Source organism: Ursus americanus, chromosome 23 (assembly GCF_024610735.1).
Source record: "Ursus americanus isolate L20-20 chromosome 23, mUrsAme1.1.p, whole genome shotgun sequence".
In the NCBI taxonomy this organism is placed as follows: Eukaryota; Metazoa; Chordata; class Mammalia; order Carnivora; family Ursidae; genus Ursus; species Ursus americanus.
In genome coordinates this window covers 39,763,045-39,782,930 of record NC_142149.1, presented here as the reverse complement: position 1 = coordinate 39,782,930, position 19,886 = coordinate 39,763,045, and the positions used below count along the sequence as shown (strand labels likewise).

General features: G+C 40.5%; 1 protein-coding gene across 2 annotated transcripts; it reads right to left on the bottom strand.

The window, feature by feature from the left end:
• Window positions 1-507: 507 nt before the first annotated feature.
• WSB1 (WD repeat and SOCS box containing 1) lies at window positions 508-18,468 on the bottom strand. Of its 2 annotated transcripts, none has more exons than XM_045773272.2 (9): window positions 18,129-18,468; window positions 11,993-12,161; window positions 9,476-9,744; window positions 8,188-8,319; window positions 6,880-6,980; window positions 4,458-4,630; window positions 3,833-3,946; window positions 2,161-2,268; window positions 508-1,714 (listed from the first exon to the last, which is right to left on the bottom strand). In XM_045773272.2, exons 1-9 carry the CDS (start codon window positions 18,166-18,168, stop codon window positions 1,555-1,557), a joined length of 1,266 nt encoding a protein of 421 aa, XP_045629228.2. In that variant the 5' UTR covers window positions 18,169-18,468; the 3' UTR covers window positions 508-1,554. The 2 variants fall into 2 exon arrangements, with proteins under 2 accessions (XP_045629228.2, XP_087710756.1); XM_087854630.1 differs by lacking the exon at window positions 18,129-18,468 and adding an exon at window positions 12,542-13,233.
• Window positions 18,469-19,886: the final 1,418 nt, after the last annotated feature.

Below are 19,886 nucleotides of genomic sequence, written 5' to 3'. Positions count from 1 at the left end.
ATTATAAAGTAAAATGGGATTCTCAAGAAATGGGCACATTTTCTACTGGCTTTCAAATTTATACCTTATACCCTTCACAGAGCCGAGTCTAAGAACTGCCAGATGATTTCAGTGGTAACAACCAAATCTTTAAGAGCACACGTGACTAATAAAGTTTTGCTTCTTTTGCCTCCTCAAAAGGCCCACATCACCACACTTTCCTCTGGCTACTCTAACCAGATAGACCTACTCTAAGCCTAAAAGATTATGTTTTTCTTTTGCTCAATAGTTATTTTCCCTTGTTCCAGAGCTTTTCTGTGCTTTTAAAGTAAGCATTAATTACGCCAACAGTTCTCCCAGAACAAATCGACGTAAAGGTGGCCGCATCCATGAGGCATTAACTCTAAAGTAGTGGTGCTTGTGCTATCCATTACCCTTCTGCCTTAATCAGCTGTGGTCCTGCATCGTCTTACGCTGCAGACACACAAAAGCACGAAACTTTCCAACACACTTAAACATTCACGATAGTGGTTTTTTACAAGTCTTTAATTAAAAAATTCAAAAATATATAATCAAGCATTTTACATAATGCATACATTCTTAATATCTGCAGGTAAGATAAATAACAGAAGGCAAAAGCAGATATACTGTATTGCTTCTCTTTGGCAAATCACCAATATTTACCCCCTGCAGAAACACAGGATACATGTAAAAAAAAAAAAAAAAAAAGGCATAAAAAAACAAGCAAAATCATGGTCTTAATAAACTGTCCCTTAGTACAAATAACAAAATATTTAGCAGTAATACAGTAGATTGATTTTTCAAATTGACTACAATTGGTAATACTTTATACCACGGGGTTAAAGTAGCGAGCTGCTTTCCAAAATTAAGGCCCGCAGCGGTAGTTATATAGTTATGGGGGGGGGGGGCGGGTGACAACACGGGACACACACACACACACCCTCACCTTAGTTATACCCTGGCTCCGTTTTTATTTAATAATGTCACATTCAAATTCTACCTCCTGGACGCCATTCCTAAAGAAAACAAACGCCTTCCCCCATGGGTTTTACTTGCAGGTCAGATGCCTGATCCCCCACCCCAACCAAAATTGCATTTTTTTAATCCAGAAACTCTGCTTTCTTCAGCCAGTACTCACCACCTCTCATTGGCCCAGAATAAAAAAAAAAAAAAAAAAAAAAAATCCTTCCATTTTACAGCAAAGCTAGATATTGCGGCTCTCCTGAAGCAATATATACACGCTGGGACTAAAAGTTAAAAAAGCAAAAGGGTCCATTCAACACATAGCAGCTTGTATCTAAATATATACATGTATGCATATGGTTTCACAGTTAAATTTTAGGAAAAATTTACATTTGATATGTCCGGAAATATTTCTTCTACAGTCTATAAATAATATCTTAATATGCTCGAATGCTCAAAATGCACTACAAGAATGTATCAAATTAAATAAATCTTCTAAACCTTGAAAAACAGGTACTTGAAGTCAGTCAAGCTTGAGGTCTGCGTCAAGTGTGCTCCGTTGGACCCTAGGACGGGGGAATACCAAGACCTCTAGATACGATAGGAGAGAAACTCCAAAACTTTGGAAGGAATCGGCAGCCCCTGGACCTCCTGGGTGGGCATCACTCTCCGAATTGACATCCGACACAAATGCTGAAGGCTAGGGACGTGCCTCGGAGTGGCCCAGAAATACACACTTCCATCATGTGTCCTAAACAGAAACAAAAAGAAAATCACAAGCTCAGTCACCTATGTACATGTATTTCAACATCCTCCCGCTCACACAACTAACACCCAAGGCTGTGTACAAGAGCCACAAACTACACATGAAAACCCAGTTAAGGAGGCCTAACCAATGATCTCCTCTATGACAAAGTAACAGTATTATAAAGAGCCCTTCTGGACGATTTAGTGACAATAAAATACTGGCTGCTTTGACTAAAAGCCACTTTAGGGCGCCTGGGTGGCTCAGTCAGTTAAGCATCTGCCTTCGGCTCAGGTCATGATCCCAGGGTCCTGGGACTGAGTCCCCCATCGAGCTCTCTTCTTTTCCCTCTGCCTGCCACTCCCCCTGCTTGTGCTCTCCCCCCCAACCCGTCAAATAAAAGCCACCTTAAATTAAACTGCCTCTTAAAGAAAATAGAAAAATCACTCTACCCAGCAGCTAAAACACTGCCATCAGTAGAAAAGGCACAGCAAAGACCATTGCTCAAAGGTGCAACTTGAACTGGATAATCCTCATCAATTCTCCAGAACCTCACCATCCTAGAAAGGAAATAAATTGTCCAGTGAGTATCTAACAGGATATTTAAGGTAAAAGCAACATCTATACTTCAGATAAAAAAATGCCACTCTGAGTCACAAAATACACACCACACATAGACACACACGTCACTACAGCAAGCAATTACTCTAACTTCATTTATATTTTCTAGCCTATCCGTATCAGTAATTTGGATCAACTCACACATAAGACACTATAATGCATGACTGCCTTCCCTTCCCAGTGTTCAAATCCACAATGGTCACAACCAGAATCTTTCTCCTTACACTCAATTAATATCTGACCTGAGAATCTTCATAGCCAAATGAAATTTCTTTCGCAAACAACAAGGATGTTAAACCACATTACAAAATGAAAAGACTGGGGTGGGGCGCCTGGGTGGCACAGCGGTTAAGCGTCTGCCTTCGGCTCAGGGCGTGATCCCGGCGTTGTGGGATCGAGCCCCATATCAGGCTCCTCCGCTATGAGCCTGCTTCTTCCTCTCCCACTCCCCCTGCTCCCCCTGCTTGTGTTCCCTCTCTCGCTGGCTGTCTCTATCTCTGTCAAATAAATAAATAAAATCTTAAAAAAAAAAAAGAAAAAGAAAAGAAAAGACTGGGGCGCCTGGGTGGCTCAGTCGTTGGGCGTCTGCCTTTGGCTCAGGGCGTGATCCCAGCATTCTGGGATTGAGCCCCGCATCGGGCTCCTCCACTGGGAGCCTGCTTCTTCCTCTCCCACTCCCCCTGCTTGTGTTCCCTCTCTCGCTGGCTGTCTAATAAATAAAATCTTAAAAAAAAAAATGAAAAGACTAATTTATGAAAATACTACAATTAACAAAGCTGTGAATTAAGATTTGCCAATCTTATTTTTCCCAAAAGACAAAAAGGTTTTACCCTCTTTTCAACACATTTAAAAAGCCCTTTCACACAGGGAGAATGTGTCTAGAAACAGCACAGACCTGATATTCAAAATCTGCACAAACAGAAAAACAGTGATTGCTGGCAAACAAAACAACCTTCTCTGTTCTGGAAAGACGACAGTGAATCACTTTCTGAATTAATGTGACCAAACTACTTAATACCGTATACCATGTGCATCATATGACAAAAGCATGAGCAAAAGGAATGGCGATGCCTAGGTTCCGCTTCGCACCAGTAAGCAGTACATCTCACTCGTGTGACAGTTCGTCTCGTAGCCTCAAATGCAGTGGACGCAAGTGACTCTGCTTTTACCATTTATTTCACTTTGGAAATGTCCTTCCAGTTCAGCCTTTACAAGAAATTACTGAAAAATAAATCTGTGAGCTAAAAGCTAATTAAAAATCTACCCCGTCTGCTACCCTAGTTAACACTCAAAAAACACGGGGAAAGGCGCAGATTATCTTTAGTGTACGTGGATATTCTTCTTCAGGCCAGTATTAAGACACACAACATCTCCCAAAGTCTTGATTAAAACCCACACTGCAGAAAGGCTTTTTTTTTAAGCCTTAAAAATGTTTCCAGTAAGTTGACAGCTGAAAGGAAATCTTTAAAAGACAATAGGTCCAACTATAATTCACACACTTACTTATCATCAGCAAGGCTTGCAACATGCAGTCCATCATGACTAAAAGACACAGACCGTACCCATCGGTCATTTGCTCCTCCAGCAAATATTGGAGTAGGCGGGGGAAACAGGTGCCTGAGGTCAAATACATGTTTTCAGTGAAAATGAGAGTCACTTCAAGAAGCAAAACTACCTAGTTACAAAGTACATATGTCTTTGAATAATGTTTAAAGCGGCCTTAATGACCACAACTCAGGAGACTGATAGAGCTGATCCAAATTAAATGAAAGGAACCTTAAGAGAATTACTATCTCCTTTTTACAATGTGGTTGAAGACACTAAGATTAACTCCAACGTCAGTTTCAACTGTTTTTCAAAACCTTGACATGAAACTAAATGAAATGACCACTTCTACAGAGTCGTACACAGTAACATGATCTGAACAAGAGAGCCAAATCTGTTTTTAGAATTTTTATCTGAAGCCCTGCATTATTCAAGGACTTAAATAATACTGAAATTTAAAACTATGATAGACCAATTTTAAGTCTCACATGTTAGTGATTCCAATCATTCATGTAGTTTCTTAAAAGCTATACTAATAGCCAGAGATGAACCACAAACTACAATTCATTCATGCTGTACCCACCCAAATTCCATCAGAATGTTTCCAGTATGTGGATCCCAGATATATACTCGAGTATCATAAGATGCAGTAGCCAGTAATGCTCCATCAGGAGAAAAGTCACAAGCTACAACATCATGGTGATGTCCTTCTAGTTTCCGTATCATGGTATATTTATCCATATCCCAAAGGAAAACCTGTAATAAAAAGGCAAATGTTATAGCTTCATTCAGACACACAGAGGACAAAATGGCACAACTTAATCTAAAACTGCTAAATTTAATTAACATTATATTAAACATTATAAATTATGAAGAATTAAATAAAAGAATATGTATGCTCAGTGTCATAGTCAGATTAAAATCAGTCTTTAAGTTAATTAAAGTAGACATGCAAATTCTATTTCAAATGTTTCTGTTAAATGTTAATTTAAAAATAAGCCTAAACATAAAAAAGGCAATGCAATTTAACCACAAAGTTATACTGAAATCCATTTATTCCAAAAACTAATTAACTAAAAATATATACAGAAATAAATAGGGTTAAGTACTACAAACCCCCTTCTCTTTTTTTCCAGAAACTACCAAATTTTTAAAAAATATACAGACAGAAAATGTAATGTTAACAAATTGTTACTCCATTGGCATCTCCCTTTGAGATAATCACTTGTTTACAATAGGCTTGGGTCACCAACGTGAGCCTAGGAAGAGAAACAGATACTGCAAGCAAAGAGAATTTTCACAGCCAAATGAAATTTCTTTGGCAAACAACAAGGACGTTAAACCACATTACAAAATGAAAAGACTAATTTATGAAAATATTACAGTTAACAACATGTCTGTGAATCAAGATTTGCCAATCTTATTTTTCCCAAACCAACCACAACCATTAGTCATTTTAAGTATAAAACATTTAAATTACTTTAGTACAAGTTTACACATAGTTTTCGATTCTATAAGATCAGTACTTAAGACTGTGCAGAATAGTTCTGAATAGGATTCAAATGTTTACTTCAGTCTAGTTATATTAAGTACAAGCTTAGAGGTTCATAACAATCCTAATAAGACAATCTCTCCTCTTGGAGTAAAGCAATCCTTTTTGCTACTTTTTCTTCTGCACAGACACAATATTATTACTTCCAAAGAAAAATAAATATGAATTTTAAGTTGGATCAAAGTCTTAAGGTATCTCCAACATCTCAAAGAATTCCAAAAAAATAGCACAGAGAAACCATTCGAAAGCCAATTACATTACATTAAATTGGTTTCACATGTCAGACTCCCAACTCCATGAGACTGGGAGAGAAATTACTTGGAGGAGTCAGTGGGTTCCACTGCGGGGGGAAATTATTTTAAAAAAGAAAAAAAGAAAGAAAGAAAAGCAGAAAGTGGACATCGACCAGCACCTGTGTACGTACAGTACACCTTGCAGCCGAATGCAAGGTTACTTCATCCTATGGTAAAGGTCGCCCCCAGCCCGGTAGCCAGAGATGCCACTCTTTCTGCCCAGCTAACACCATTGTGCGCCTGTGTGCGAGTGGTGCCAGCATAACCTCAATCACACCAATATTGCTGCCACCACCTGTGACAGGGAAAGCAAGAAGCATATGGAAAACACACAGCCTAAAATAGCAATGTCAATATCTAGCTTTGTTCTTCTTATGATTTTTAAAGAACTGAATACTTTTTTTCTAAACTTCCAACATTTGCAACTATCATTTTAACATACTTCTTGACTAAATAAAATGCATTTAAAACCAGCCTCCCACCCCCAGTAATTCAGAGTGTATTCTGAATATCCCATGTATTTGGACTTCAACATTTTTCATAAACATATGAAGCTACTAAGATCTCTTTAACTATACTAAGAGCTAGTAGACAACTAAAAGAGGTTCATGAATAAGCATAACCCTCCCAAGAGTCACTTTACACTTCATCTGTCCACAGGTATGCTATGCAAGACAGACCATGTCGATTTCATCTATCATTCACTCTAGACATACATGAGTGCTATTTTTATTATTAGATTTTTAAGTTACTTTTTTTCAGTTAAATGTCCAGGACCAGCTGGGAATCAAAACTTTTTAAACAGCAAACTGGACAAAAAAAATAGAACAACAGAGAAGAGAATAATTAGCGGAATGTCTTAACATTTGGACTAGATCTCTTCTACAGCACATAAACTTTCCTAGACCTTAGAAAAAGTATATTTGACATACCTCTTACTTTATACATTATCTCTGACTAAAAGCAATCCAGTTTCTCACTCCACAATCAATAACTATATTTAATTTCCCTCATGCAAATTCTCCCCCATCGTGAAATAAAATATTTAAGATATTCATGACACCGAGCACAGACTTAATAGGTTACATAGATTTAAAATGATTATGCACACGTTATTATAATCCAGTTCACAATGAATGTACAAGAACTTTGATACATACTGCTTTACTGGCTCCCACTGAACACAGCATAGAAGAGTCAGGAGAGAATGCACAGCTATACACCCAGTTCTGATGGCCCCTCAATACTTTCATCATGTTTCCTGAACAAAAAGAAATACCTGTATGAGCCCTGGAGGTCACTTCAAAAGAGCAGCATTTCAAAAATGTCAGAGAATGCTAAGATGCGGAGGAGGTCCATCATGGTTTGGGAGGACAAGAATATTATTTTCCAAGGCAATGGTTATTGCCCATCAACTAGAACAAGTCTCCAAACCTCAGAGTTTTGTTTCCTACTACATTCAGTTTAAGTCACAGTAATTCTAAGCAAGCCATCAACCTCGAGCCTGAGCCTGTTAGAGCACCAGTGGATCTTATTTAAATATAAGGTGTTAGCCAAACTGTAAACCTTCTCATTAGCGACTAAGAAGCGGAAAGAGATGCTCATCTCTGGTCCTCTCAAACGAGGGAGACTCTCCAAACTTTATATGCACTACAATTAACAAAATTTCAGAAAAACCTGAGTACTTAACACTAATATACCTTTTCTTTATTTATTTAAGATTTTTATTTATTTGTCAGAGAGAGTGCAAGGCAGAGGTAGCAGCAGGCAGAGGAAGAAGCAGGCTCCCTGCTGAGCAGGGAGCCTAATATGGGACTCGATCCCAGGACCCTGAGATTATGACCTGAGCAGTCGCCTAACCGACTGAGCCACCCAGGCATCCCTAAGGTATCTTTTATTATATTGGACAGCAAGTCTTTTGGTAATTTCTTACTTAACCTATCCAACTTATTATGATGCTTATCAGCATTTAGGAGTTATAAATCCTGGTATGTAAATGTTTTAATCTAAATTTTATTAGATTACTAAATTATGTAACTTCAAGATCTACTTAAATTTTTGCTAAGCAAATGAAGTTAACCTTCCTGAAGATCAAGGAAATAAACTAACACAGACCAGTTCATTTATAAAACCCTAAAACGGGGGGGGGGGGACACCTAAAACTGGGGCACCTGAGCGGCTCAGTCGCTAAGCATCTGCTTTTGGCTCAGGTCATGATCCCAGCGTTCTGGGATCGAGCAGGGAGCCTGCTTCTCCCTCTCCCACTCCCCCTGCCTGTGTTCCCTCTCTTGCTGCCTATCAAATAAATAGATAAAATCTTAAAAACAAAAAAACCCCTAAAATTGACAGATTTTGTCCTCATATAGTTGATACAGATCTGTATCCCCAGATGATCGACACTTCTTGACATCTCTCAGTAGTAATGTTAAGAAACTCATTCTGTTTCACAGCCTGGAAAAAAGACATACCATCATCTTTCAGGTCCCACACTCTCAGAGTTTTGTCTCTTGAAGCTGACACTAGGATCAAGCTCCCATCTGGAGCAAAAGTTAAATCTCTGACCACCTCAGTATGATCTACCAAGTTAAGGAGGAGTTTTCCTAAATGCGACAGAAGAGGGAAAAAAGACAATGTTAATTTTTTTCGGCTTCTTTCTTTAAAATAGGGTTCTTTACATAAAACATATATATATATACACACACATATATGTGTATGTAAAAGTACTTGTCAACCTCATTTCCCAAGTGCAAAGTGACTGAATAGTGCTTTTCTATCACCTTTAAAGATTCTCTATTTACACAGCTGTAAAATGGATTAGTTCCAGGATAGCAAAGCCTAAATTTATCAGATCAGCTTAAAGAGAATTTCTGAAGTGTAAACAAATTAATTTATCATCAGGAAAACCTACATTATCATTTTTTAATTTTTGTATAGTATGATTTTAAAAATAAAATCAAATTTTCCCTTTTCTTTTCCTTGGCCTTGGATTACTAACAGACTGTCAAACTCCCCAAAAGATTCATGTTATCTCACAACAACCTAAATTTTAAAAAATTATCAGTGAATAAGCATACTTTATTCATCTAATGTTGTGAGTTTTGTTTTCTATGAAAATCTATGTGCTTTCCTTAAATTTTTTTCAAGAATCCAAATTTACTGACTCATTAGCCTCATTCAATATTAGTATCACCTGCTGTGTTCTACTGTACATAGTTTTAATGCTCATTTAAAAAAACGCGTTCAAATTTTTGAGTATATACTATCAGCCAGAAACTGTTTTAGTCAGTGAAGAACACGTTCCCTTTTAATTGCCCAAAGAATTTCACTTCTCAACCTATCTAGGTAAACTTTAGATACAATGTTACTAAAACCTTCCAAAGGTTAGACAATGATTCTTGAAAACCAGTTTGCCTTGAAAGCCTCAAGCTATCACTGAAAAAGTATATAAGAAAACACCTTGCTTATTTGAGCCATAAACTAAATCACTAATTTATAAATGATAATTAACTACATTCCTTAGACATGTCCTTCTTGCTAAAATATTCTCTGAAGAATGACCAAGCAGTGAGAACCCTATTTTCTTAAAATAAAACCATGAGCTGAAGATGCTATGCAGGCCAATCATGAAGACACACCCACAGCCGCAATTCTTGCTTTCCGTTAGTTCAAATCCTCAAACGACATCTTCTAGTGCCTATGAGAGAGGCCCTGCATCATAAAATAATCAGGTCTGCTTTGAAAACGGTGGCTCCATACCTGTATAGACATCCCATATTTTGATACGCCCATTGTTTAAACCTGTGGCAAGGAGCAGCTGATCTTGTCCAAATCTGAATCGATGCCATTCTATATTGACACAGCGACTCTGTTTTTCTGGAACTGAAGATCCAAAAGCAAGACTCCAGACTATGTCGCCACAGTCTATAATATGTTCACGGGGCTTATTTTTCTGACCACCATCACTGTTTTGTCTTGACAATCTCAAACTGCTTGAATTGGTGATATTCTTGGTGCCATGCAAGAGACTGAAGGGAAAAAAGGTCAGATTGACATCTAGTTATTATTTACTCTGGACTCCTGCAGATACTAAATAATGATAAATGTTTATTAAAATAACCTCAGTATTATTATAGTGATACTGAATAACAACAGAATTCTATGGATGGGAAGGTGAAAATTTGCTATTAGCCATGAGGATATGACCAAATAAATTCAAATCAAAAGACATTTTTCAGCTGCTAAGAGATTAAGTTCAACAATAAAGCAATGTATAATTTCTTTGTGTCAAAAATTTCCTCAACAGCTACATGCAAAAGAATGAAACTTGACCAATCTCTCACACCATACACAAAAATAAACTCCAAATGGATGAAAGACCTCGATGTGAGACAGGAATCCATCAAAATTCTAGAGGAGAACATAGGCAGCAACCTCTACGACATCAGCCAAAGCAACCTTTTTCATGACACATCTCCAAAGGCAAGAGAAACAAAAGATAAAATGAACTTATGGGACTTCATCAAGATAAAAAGCTTCTCCACAGCCAAGGAAACAGTCAAAAAAACTAAGAGGCAGCCCACGGAATGGGAGAAGATATTTGCAAATTACACTACAGATAAAAGACTGGTATCCAAGATCTACAAAGAACTTCTCAAACTCAATACACGAGAAACAAATAAACAAATCATAAAATGGGCAGAAGATATGAACAGACACTTTTCCAATGAAGACATACAAATGGCTAACAGACACATAAAAAAATGTTCAACATCATTAACCATCAGGGAAATTCAAATCAATACCACACTGAGATACCACCTTACGCCAGTTAGGATGGCAAAAATAGACAAGGCAAGAAACGACGATTGTTGGAGAGGATGTGGAGAAAGGGGATCCCTCCTACATTGTTGGTGGGAATGCAAGTTGGTACAGCCACTCTGGAAAACAGTGTGGAGGTCCCTTAAAAAGTTGAAAATTGAGCTACCCTATGACCCAGCCATTGCACTACTGGGTATTTACCCCGAAGATACAGACGTAGTGAAGAGAAGGACCATATGCACCCCAATGTTCATAGCAGCATTGTCCACAATAGCTAAATCGTGGAAGGAGCCGAGATGCCCTTCAACAGATGACTGGATTAAGAAGTTGTGGTCCATATATACAATGGAATATTACTCAGCTATCAGAAAGAACGACTTCTCAACATTTGCTGCAACATGGACGGCACTGGAGGAGATAATGCTAAGTGAAATAAGTCAAGCAGAGAAAGACAACTATCATATGATTTCTCTCATCTATGGAACATAAGAACTAGGATGATCGGTAGGGGAAGAAAGGGATAAAGAAAGGGGGGGTAATCAGAAGGGGGAATGAAACATGAGAGACTATGGACTATGAGAAACAAACTGAGGGCCTCAGAGGGGAGGGGGTGGGGGAATGGGATAGACCGGTGATGGGTAGTAAGGAGGGCACGTATTGCATGGTGCACTGGGTGTTATACGCAACTAATGAATCATCGAACTTTACAGAGGAAATTGGGGATGTACTGTATGGTGACTAACATAATATAAGAAAAAATCATTAAAAAAAAATTTCCTCAAAACCACTATAATCATAATAATAATCACAATAAACTTTAGCTAACCTAAAGTAAGCATAAACAAGCAAAAAACAAAACAAAAAACCTGATAACTTAAGATATTAAAGTTGACACTAGAAATTACCTTAAAAATAACCCATAATAATCCGTAGTTTCCCATACTTTCTAGACCTAAGATAATATGTAATAAAGATATTAACTAAATAACCACGAAGGTCGACTGGACACACAAACGAGGGAGAGATTAAATTCAGTGTATGATATATTTTAGAAAAACTTTCAGCAAATAAACCCAAGCAGAGGAATTTTAAGTATATAAAAAATAAATACACGATCACCATTACCACTGTTATCTAATAAAATGTTGTGAAATCCAAAAAGTGTCACGTAACAAAGGTCACCTGCCCTGGCACAACGTAATATACACTACCAAGGAACCAGTAATCTGCTTTTTAATACAAAGACACAAAAGCATCGGAGAAAGTATTCTATAATGTACAAGGCCAAACGATTCTTCCCGCAAATTTTCCAATAAACATATTCAGCTTATGATTAAAATACATTTACAATGGCCTAAAAAGGAAAAACTTAAATATCAAAAATTTTATTACTCCACTGAGAAAACAGTAAATTCTACAAAGAGATACAAAATACAAAAAAGAAGAGAGTCTTACAAATTCTTAAGGCACTGGGACCACGGAACAAGCTTTACTGTACGATGTCCTTGTGACCAAGCAAAGTACGAACCATCTGGAGCAAAAGCAACAGTCCAATTTTCACGACCACATTTCTTGTCAAAAGGAGCGGCTGGAGCTAAAAGTTCACCTATAGTACGTGATCTCACTGAAAGAAAAAAATAAATACAGGCTGTCACATATAACCAATCAATGAACTTGACACTGCCTCCATATTAATTTGGGACTCTCAACTCCATTGAGCTTCCATGAAGACAAGGTATAAGGAGTTCTGATCTCTACCCTCTGAAGGCAGGTATATGGTGTGAAGACCCTTTAATGATAATAACTACTTTCGAGTTTTCATAAAGTGATTTGCCAACACCCCCCCACCTATGAGCTTGTTTAGAAAGCTTCAGTAAAAAAACTGATCAAGTGATAATAGCGTAATGATATATTACAGTTAGTAATCTGATGAAAACATAAGGCAATGCAAAAGTCAGGACTTCAGTAATTGCTAACATTTAAACTGCAACAGGCTAAACTTACTTTGTAAGAAAAGTATCTTCCAATAAGTTTATAGTTTTCAAAAACCACAAGCCACTATAAAATACAATATGATATCGTTATTCAAAGGAAAGCACTATTAAATGGTCTATTTAAACATGAATAGTCTTTTTTTTTAAAAAGATTTTATTTTTTAAGTTATCTCCACACCCAATTTCAGCCTTGAACTCATCACAACCCCGAGATCAAGAATCCCATGCTCCACTCACTGAGCCAGCTAGGCGCCCCAACATGAATATTTTTTCAGGCCCAGGTCACAAAAATCACAAAGCCCCCAGAACTAGGAGGGACTTAAAGGTTACTGAGTACAATCTCCCCAGCAGTGCTTTACAATGCATTACATTGTGATCCTCAATCATCTTAATAGTGGGCCGTAAACTGGCGCCCAAATGGAAGTAGTTCTTTTGGTTTTTAAGGACAGAGAATAAACAATCTCATACATTTCTAATTTAGTTAAAAGTACTTATATTTAGGGGCATCTGGGTGGTTCAGTTAAGCGGCTGCCTTCGGCTCAGGTTAGGATCTCAGAGTCCTGAGATCGGAGCCCCACATTGGGCTCCCTGCTCAGCGGGAAGTCTGTTTCTCCCTCTCCCTCTGCTGCTCCCTGTTTGTGCTCTCTCAAATAAACAAAATGTTGGGGAAAATGTACTTAAATTTATCATTCATAACAAAAACTGGCATATTACCGGAGTATACAGAGACTTTTAGTTCTGCAGTTCACAAGCAGCACGATCCACAAGCTCCTTCTGTACGTGGTGTTCCCACAACGCGGCCAGAGCTTCCTCAACATGGGGAAAGAACCTTTGTCAGTGTATCGCCACTGCTTTCTTGGGTTGGTCTTGATTTCAAATTTTGCTACTCTTCCTTTTTAGGTATAAAATAGTATCAATTTAGTTTCCCTGTTATCTATTTTGTGATTAGTTGTCTGGTCAACTCTTACAGTGTATTTTTAGGTTTTTGGCTTGAACTTCCCAACAACTATCCTGTATGTATTGCAGTTCAAGTAAGAACCACTTATACTCTTATTGCTACAGCAGGTATAGACATACACCCCCAGCCCCCCACCCCCGCACTCGTTCAGGTGACACTACAAGTCTCAACGTGTGCTCTGTCAACAGCCAGCGGAGCACCTGGCATATGATGCGTGATCAGTAAATATGAATTGAATGAATATAAAAGCACATATATAAGCTCCCATTCTTAAATGATTTCAACATTTCCTTGTCCAAGTTTTTGATACATTAACAAATGAGCTATGGTTTAAAAAGTAAAACGGGCGGCTGGCCGGCTCAGTCGGTAGAACAGACGACTGGTGATCTTGGGGTTGTAGGTTTGAACCCCGCATCAGGTGTAGAGATTAAAAATAAAATCTAAAAAAAAATTTTTTTAAATAAAAAGTAAAATAAAACTGAGACCCATTTTTCTATGATATTCATAAATAAGAATACCTAATAAGGCTTATTCACTTTTGTGCAGCTGACAGTATCAAAAATCTTCCTCCGTGCCACTCCACCCACCCAGTCAAATCTGACCTAAGAGAATAAGCATAATCCTGCTCTCACGTGATAGTCATACATTGAAGACAGCCGTGACATCAGCAACTGAATCTTTTCATCAGCCTAAACTCCACAGGCCTTTCAGTCATTCCTTAGGTTACATGGTTTCAAGTCCATTCCCACCTTCACTCCATCACTTTCCTGGAAAAGCTCCAGCTGGTAATGGTCTTCATAAAAGTGGCACCCAGAACTAAACACAATACCTCAAGCGTGGTTTGATCAAAGCAGCAGAACCCCCACCTACTCCCACCCAAACTTTTACCAGCCGTTACATGACTTTAATATCAAATCCACAAACCAGTGACCTTCATATGCCTGCAGAATTATTTTTTCTTTTTTCTTTTGAAATATACAAGTGATTTTTTTTTTTTTTTAAAGGGCTTGGGGCTCCTTACACTGCGTTTCCTTATATTCCTCCAAGGCCAGTCATACAGTCATCTCACCATCGGAGTTCATGTGCCTGGCCCCTGAATTTGCAACCTCTGCCTAATCTTTTTTTTTTTTATTAATAACTTGGGTTTCTGTTTAATCATATCTATCTTTTAAAAATCACAAATTTTGGGGCACCTGGGTGGCGCAGTCGTTAAGCGTCTGCCTTTGGCTCAGGGCGTGATCCTAGCGTTCTGGGATCGAGCCCCACATCAGGCTCCTCCACTGGGAGCCTGCTTCTTCCTCTCCCACTCCCCCTGCTTGTGTTCCCTCTCTCGCTGGCTGTCCCTATCTCTGTCAAATAAATAAAGTTTAAAAAAAAAATCATAAATTTTAGGAGAAAAAAAATGGAACTTCACACGTCAGGGAAATAAGTTTTTAAATCCAACTCGGAAAAAAAATTTTCAACCAAAAAATTCAAGCATTATCTTAAAGAGAAAGCCCCTAACTAAACTTGATGAGTATATTCATGTAACCTTTATTTCAAAAAACAAGGGCTGGCCCTTGCATTCGACTTCAAAAACATTGGTTAATTAGACGAACACACCACTCCTTTAGCAAGCAAGACTAACTTTCCCACAAAAGACAATTTTTAGTCCGTATTTTAGGATCACTGTATATTTTTCTTTTACTTTGCCCACAATCACAAAACTCCTCTGGTATAAACAGTGTAAATTAACAACCAAAAAACTGTTTCAAATAACAAAGACCATGAAATAATAAGCTAATCTATCCTTAAATATATAGAAAGTCAAGAAATGGGGTCATTATTTTAAAACTACCAAACAGATGCTATATTGTCACAAGTATTCATAATTAGCTTGGTGTTTCCTTGCTTGTCAACAGGCATATCAAATGATTTTTCTTTTCCAAATGATCTCCGCATCAAATGATTCAAGCACCCATTCAGATATTTACTGTACAATATTATCAATAGGGTAAGGTAATGAAGCGTTTTGAAAAAAAATTTTTTTAAGTTAAACCTTTATTACCTGCAGCTGTTTAATGTTAGTATCCTAAGAAATATAAGACTTGGGGTGCCTGGGTGGCTCAATCCATTAAGTGTCTGCCTTCAGCTCAGGTCATGATCCTGGAGCCTTGGGACCGAGCCACACTGGGCTCCCTGCTCCACAGAAAGTCTGCTTCTCCCTCTGCCCCTCCTCCCACTCAGTCTCTCAATCTCTATTAATAAATAAATAAATAAATAAATAAATAAACCCATATATATATGACTTAACAACCTTGCAGAGGGGAAAAGCTGCCTGCCAGGGGAACTCAATAAATACAATACTACATTATCTGTACAGTAGGAACACACGATCTTGAGTTACTGCTGAACCAAGAGAACCAGATTTAGCTCCTTCTCCACATTCCTCTCCGCAATTTCATAACCAGAAAGGGAGGATCTGTGGTAGCGCCTTGTGAAAGAGGGCAGTCGCTCCAGGCAGTACTCCCTGTCACACAGGACTCTCAGCAGTCAAGGAATCTTACCTCTCTTCTCTCAGTATTTGAGAAACCAAAGAGCTATAATTAATACCCAAGAAAAAAGGGGAAAAGTTAAGTCCTTACTGAAAGATACAAAACTACATAGAGATATTACTGTTTAACTCTGTATCCAAATGGTACTTTCAAAGAAACAAACAAAAACTGGGTTTGGGGGTTTTTTTTCTCCTTAAGCTTAGAAAAGGCCAAAGTTCTTTTAGATATTTGGGACTTGGCTAATAATTTTACACTATGGCCAGGAAATAACACTGAGACCTAACTAAACATGAAAAATTTTAACTGAGGGGAGCCTGGGTGGCTCAGTCGTTAAGCGTCTGCCTTCGGCTCAGGGCGTGATCCCAGAGTCCTGGGATCGATTCCAGAGTCCTGGGATCGAGCCCCGCTTCGGGCTCTTCCACTGGGAGCCTGCTTCTTCCTCTCACACTCCCTCTGCTTGTGTTCCCTCTCTCGCTGTCTCTCTCTCTCTCTCTCATAAATAAATAAACAAATAAACAAACAAACAAATAAATAAATCTTAAAAAAAATAAAGAAAAATTTTAACTGAAAAGGCTACTCAGGGGATGTACCTTATGCAGGTATGCTCAGAAGCTCTAGCCAGCCCTTAGAAGACAGGACTGGTTAAGTTTTCAAAAATAGTTCATCGAGATGAAGTAAAACAGATAAATGAAAAGCCCATCACTTACCTGTGATACTATTGTGTAGCAGAGGAGAAAAAAAGCCCACTGGACTAAGAATAAGAACTTTTGGGTTCCACGTTCCACTTTAAGACTTACTTAATTGTCTTAAAACACAGTTAAAATAAAAAATTAACCATGAATTTTGTTTTCTCTGTATATTTAAATTCGTTATTAGAACCAGGGTTAAAGTCCCCTCCCAACCTGCCATTCAACCTTACCCTTAAGAGAACAAAAGCCCAGAATTCTAAGAGAGCTGTCTCTAGATATAAAAACTGAACCCACATACAGGATAGAGGGCCTTTTGGCTACCTCGGCTTCTCCCTCCCTCTAGAAATACCTCCTCCATATATTTGAAGGCACACATAAAGAACGGGGAAATGCAAAGGGTCTTTGCTCAGTGGCCACCTCCAATTTTCATTTAATTAACACAGTAAGTTTAGTGTTGTTTTTTTTTGGGGGGGATGCTAAACTATTTTATTTTTTAAATGAAAACTGTACCTATTTAAGATAACACGACTTGGTAAGCTCAAGGTTTACTAAGCCTATCATCAACGCACAGCACCAACTTCCCCCAAAACTGTCTATTTTCCCGTAAGAGGGAATTTAAGTGTGAGGTGCAGTCAACGGAGCCACTGAGGCGGTCTTGACGCACAACCTCCAGGATCCACTGCCCTGACTTCGGTGTGGCAGGGCTAGCCTCCAGACCAGTTTGTAGACAGCCTTTTCAGCGTGCTCTTCCATACAACAGCTTTTCTTCTGTCACTCCACCCAACCATTCTGCTCCTCCCCGCTCCTATGCGCAGAAAAGATAATTGAGTCTCCTCCCCTGAACCGCTGCCTTCTTTAACGCCATGCCGTTTTTAAAAATACTTTTTCCAGGCTGATGGCACCTCTTCGATCACATTTCTCCTTTAAGAGTGGCTGATATACATGAGGACCCCTCCCCTTTCATTACACTCAGAACACACAAGTTTACTTTTCCCGTCGTAAAATTACGTCCCCGAGACCTGCCCAGCACTAGCCACAAGACGCCCCAGAGAATCCCAGGAGGATGGCCGTGCGCGGACCTCTTTAGAGGAAACTAGGGTCCCCCGGGGGTGGGTGTCCGCCCCCGACCACACGGTCAGGAGGGCCCTGGGCGCCCAGGTTCCCCCAGACCCGAAGATCCGCCCACTGCCTCCGCCGAGCCTGGCGCACAGTAGGCGCTGCATCAATGTTGACCCCCATCTACCCCTCGGCGACACGCACCGGCTGGGCCGCTTCCTTCCTCTTCGCTCCAGGGCTTGGCCCTGGCTCACCCTTCTCCGCTTAGACTCAGAGACGCTTCCTCCTCCGGGGACTCCCTGCCTCTCCGCAGCCCCGGCGCGCTCACCAGCACCCCTCACCCACCGTCCCATTCCTCACCGATCTCTTTCTCGTTGACCCTCGGGGGAAAGCTGGCCATCTATGGGGCACCGTCTGATTCCGGGGCCGCGATGCGGACGCAACGACAGAGAAGGGATCGGCGAGCGCTGAGGGGCGTGACGCGGGCTCGGTCCCTCCCGGACCGGGGGACCGAGGGGGAGGGGCGGGGGCGGTGGCGGCAGCCTCTGCCGACTGCCCCGGGAAAGTTCCGGAAGGCCTCGGACCAAACTACGGAGTCAAACACAGACAATAGACCCCGTTCCCTGCCACAAGCCTAGAGACCAAGACACTTCCTCCAACGCCGCCGACAGCAAACCAGACACTAGAGACAAAATGGCGGGCGGCGCGGGAGATAGCAGGGCGGTGCGGGCGGGGTCTCGTGACGCCACCGCCCGCGGCCCCGCCCCCCGACGCTCGGGACGTGACGGCCTGGGCTCGGCACCCCGCCCCCCACCGGGGCGCGCGGGCGTTTCTGCCAGGACTGGACCCGCTGCGGCAGGAAGAGCGCGGAGGCGGAGGCGGACCCGAGCTGCCTCCCCAGCTCAGCCGAGGCCGGAACGCTGAGTACGACCTGTGTTCCTAGTTCGGTCTTCCCCCCCCCCTTCCCCAGCCCCCGGGGCCGGAGCTGTATCCCTAAGCTGAGGTGCCTTCGAAAAGGCAAATGGAGAATTGTTTAATGCATATTAGCCCAGCGCTTAAAGATGGCGTGGAATTTAAACTGGCTGAACCAAAACGAACGAAAAAGACGTTTCAGATTTTACCCCTATTTGGCCACCTCCCCGGCCCTCACGTGCTTGATGCAAAAAATGAGATGAGACTGAACACCGATCGCTATGCCCCAGCCGGGCGGCGGTCATCCTGACCTGGGCGGCTGGTGTTTGCAAGGGTCGAGGAGACCAGGAGCGCGGGCGGCCCACCCCGCCGGGGGACCTCCCTGCGCTGCCTTTGTGCTGGCTGCTCCTGCACCCGGGCGGCCTCGCGAGGCGAGTGGTCGGCGCTGCCCCGGTCTCCGCCCAGGCAGACCCCGCGGTATCAGCTCAGACCGAGGCAGCTAGCTATTCACCAGGGCTGATGAAAGTGCCTGTCTTCCAGAACCACGTTGGTTCCCGATCACAGATGACATACTTGCATTTTAAGGGGCCCTTCTGTGGACTCTAATCCGTGTTCCAATGGAGGACATCTAAGGCTGGGAATTTCAAGTATGTGGCAGATACTGCTGGGAGAGGAGTTGCATTAGTCAAACTCTTCTGAGTTCTCAAATGACAACACGTAGAGCATGTTTGCTTTGCTTTGCATGTTAATTATTCCAATAGTGTAACGTTTAATAGCAGGTAAAAGAAATCAACCCCTGTTTATTTTCAGTCAACATATTTATTGACGGCTTACTCTGTGCAAGGCACAGGGGCTAATTGTTGAGTATTTAGAATAGAACAAAACAATTTTAATGCGGTCTTGTAGCTCAAATATCAGCATTTCTATCAGTCTATTTTCATTGTTTTAACCAATTGCTATTACTTCTGTTTACTTATACTATACCCTACAAATTCATGGAAAATACCAGTTCTTGAGTGCCTGAATTCCTTTGGTGGCTTTTGCACAATCGTTGAATTCCACTGTAGTTATTCCTGCTCTCCAACAAACTTCCTGACCATTTTCTCAACCGGAGTACAACAGTGGAATGAAAAACAATTTTATGATTTGTGTGCTCAGTGATAATATCTAATATTTATTGGAGCCGTGCTACATGCTAGGCAACTG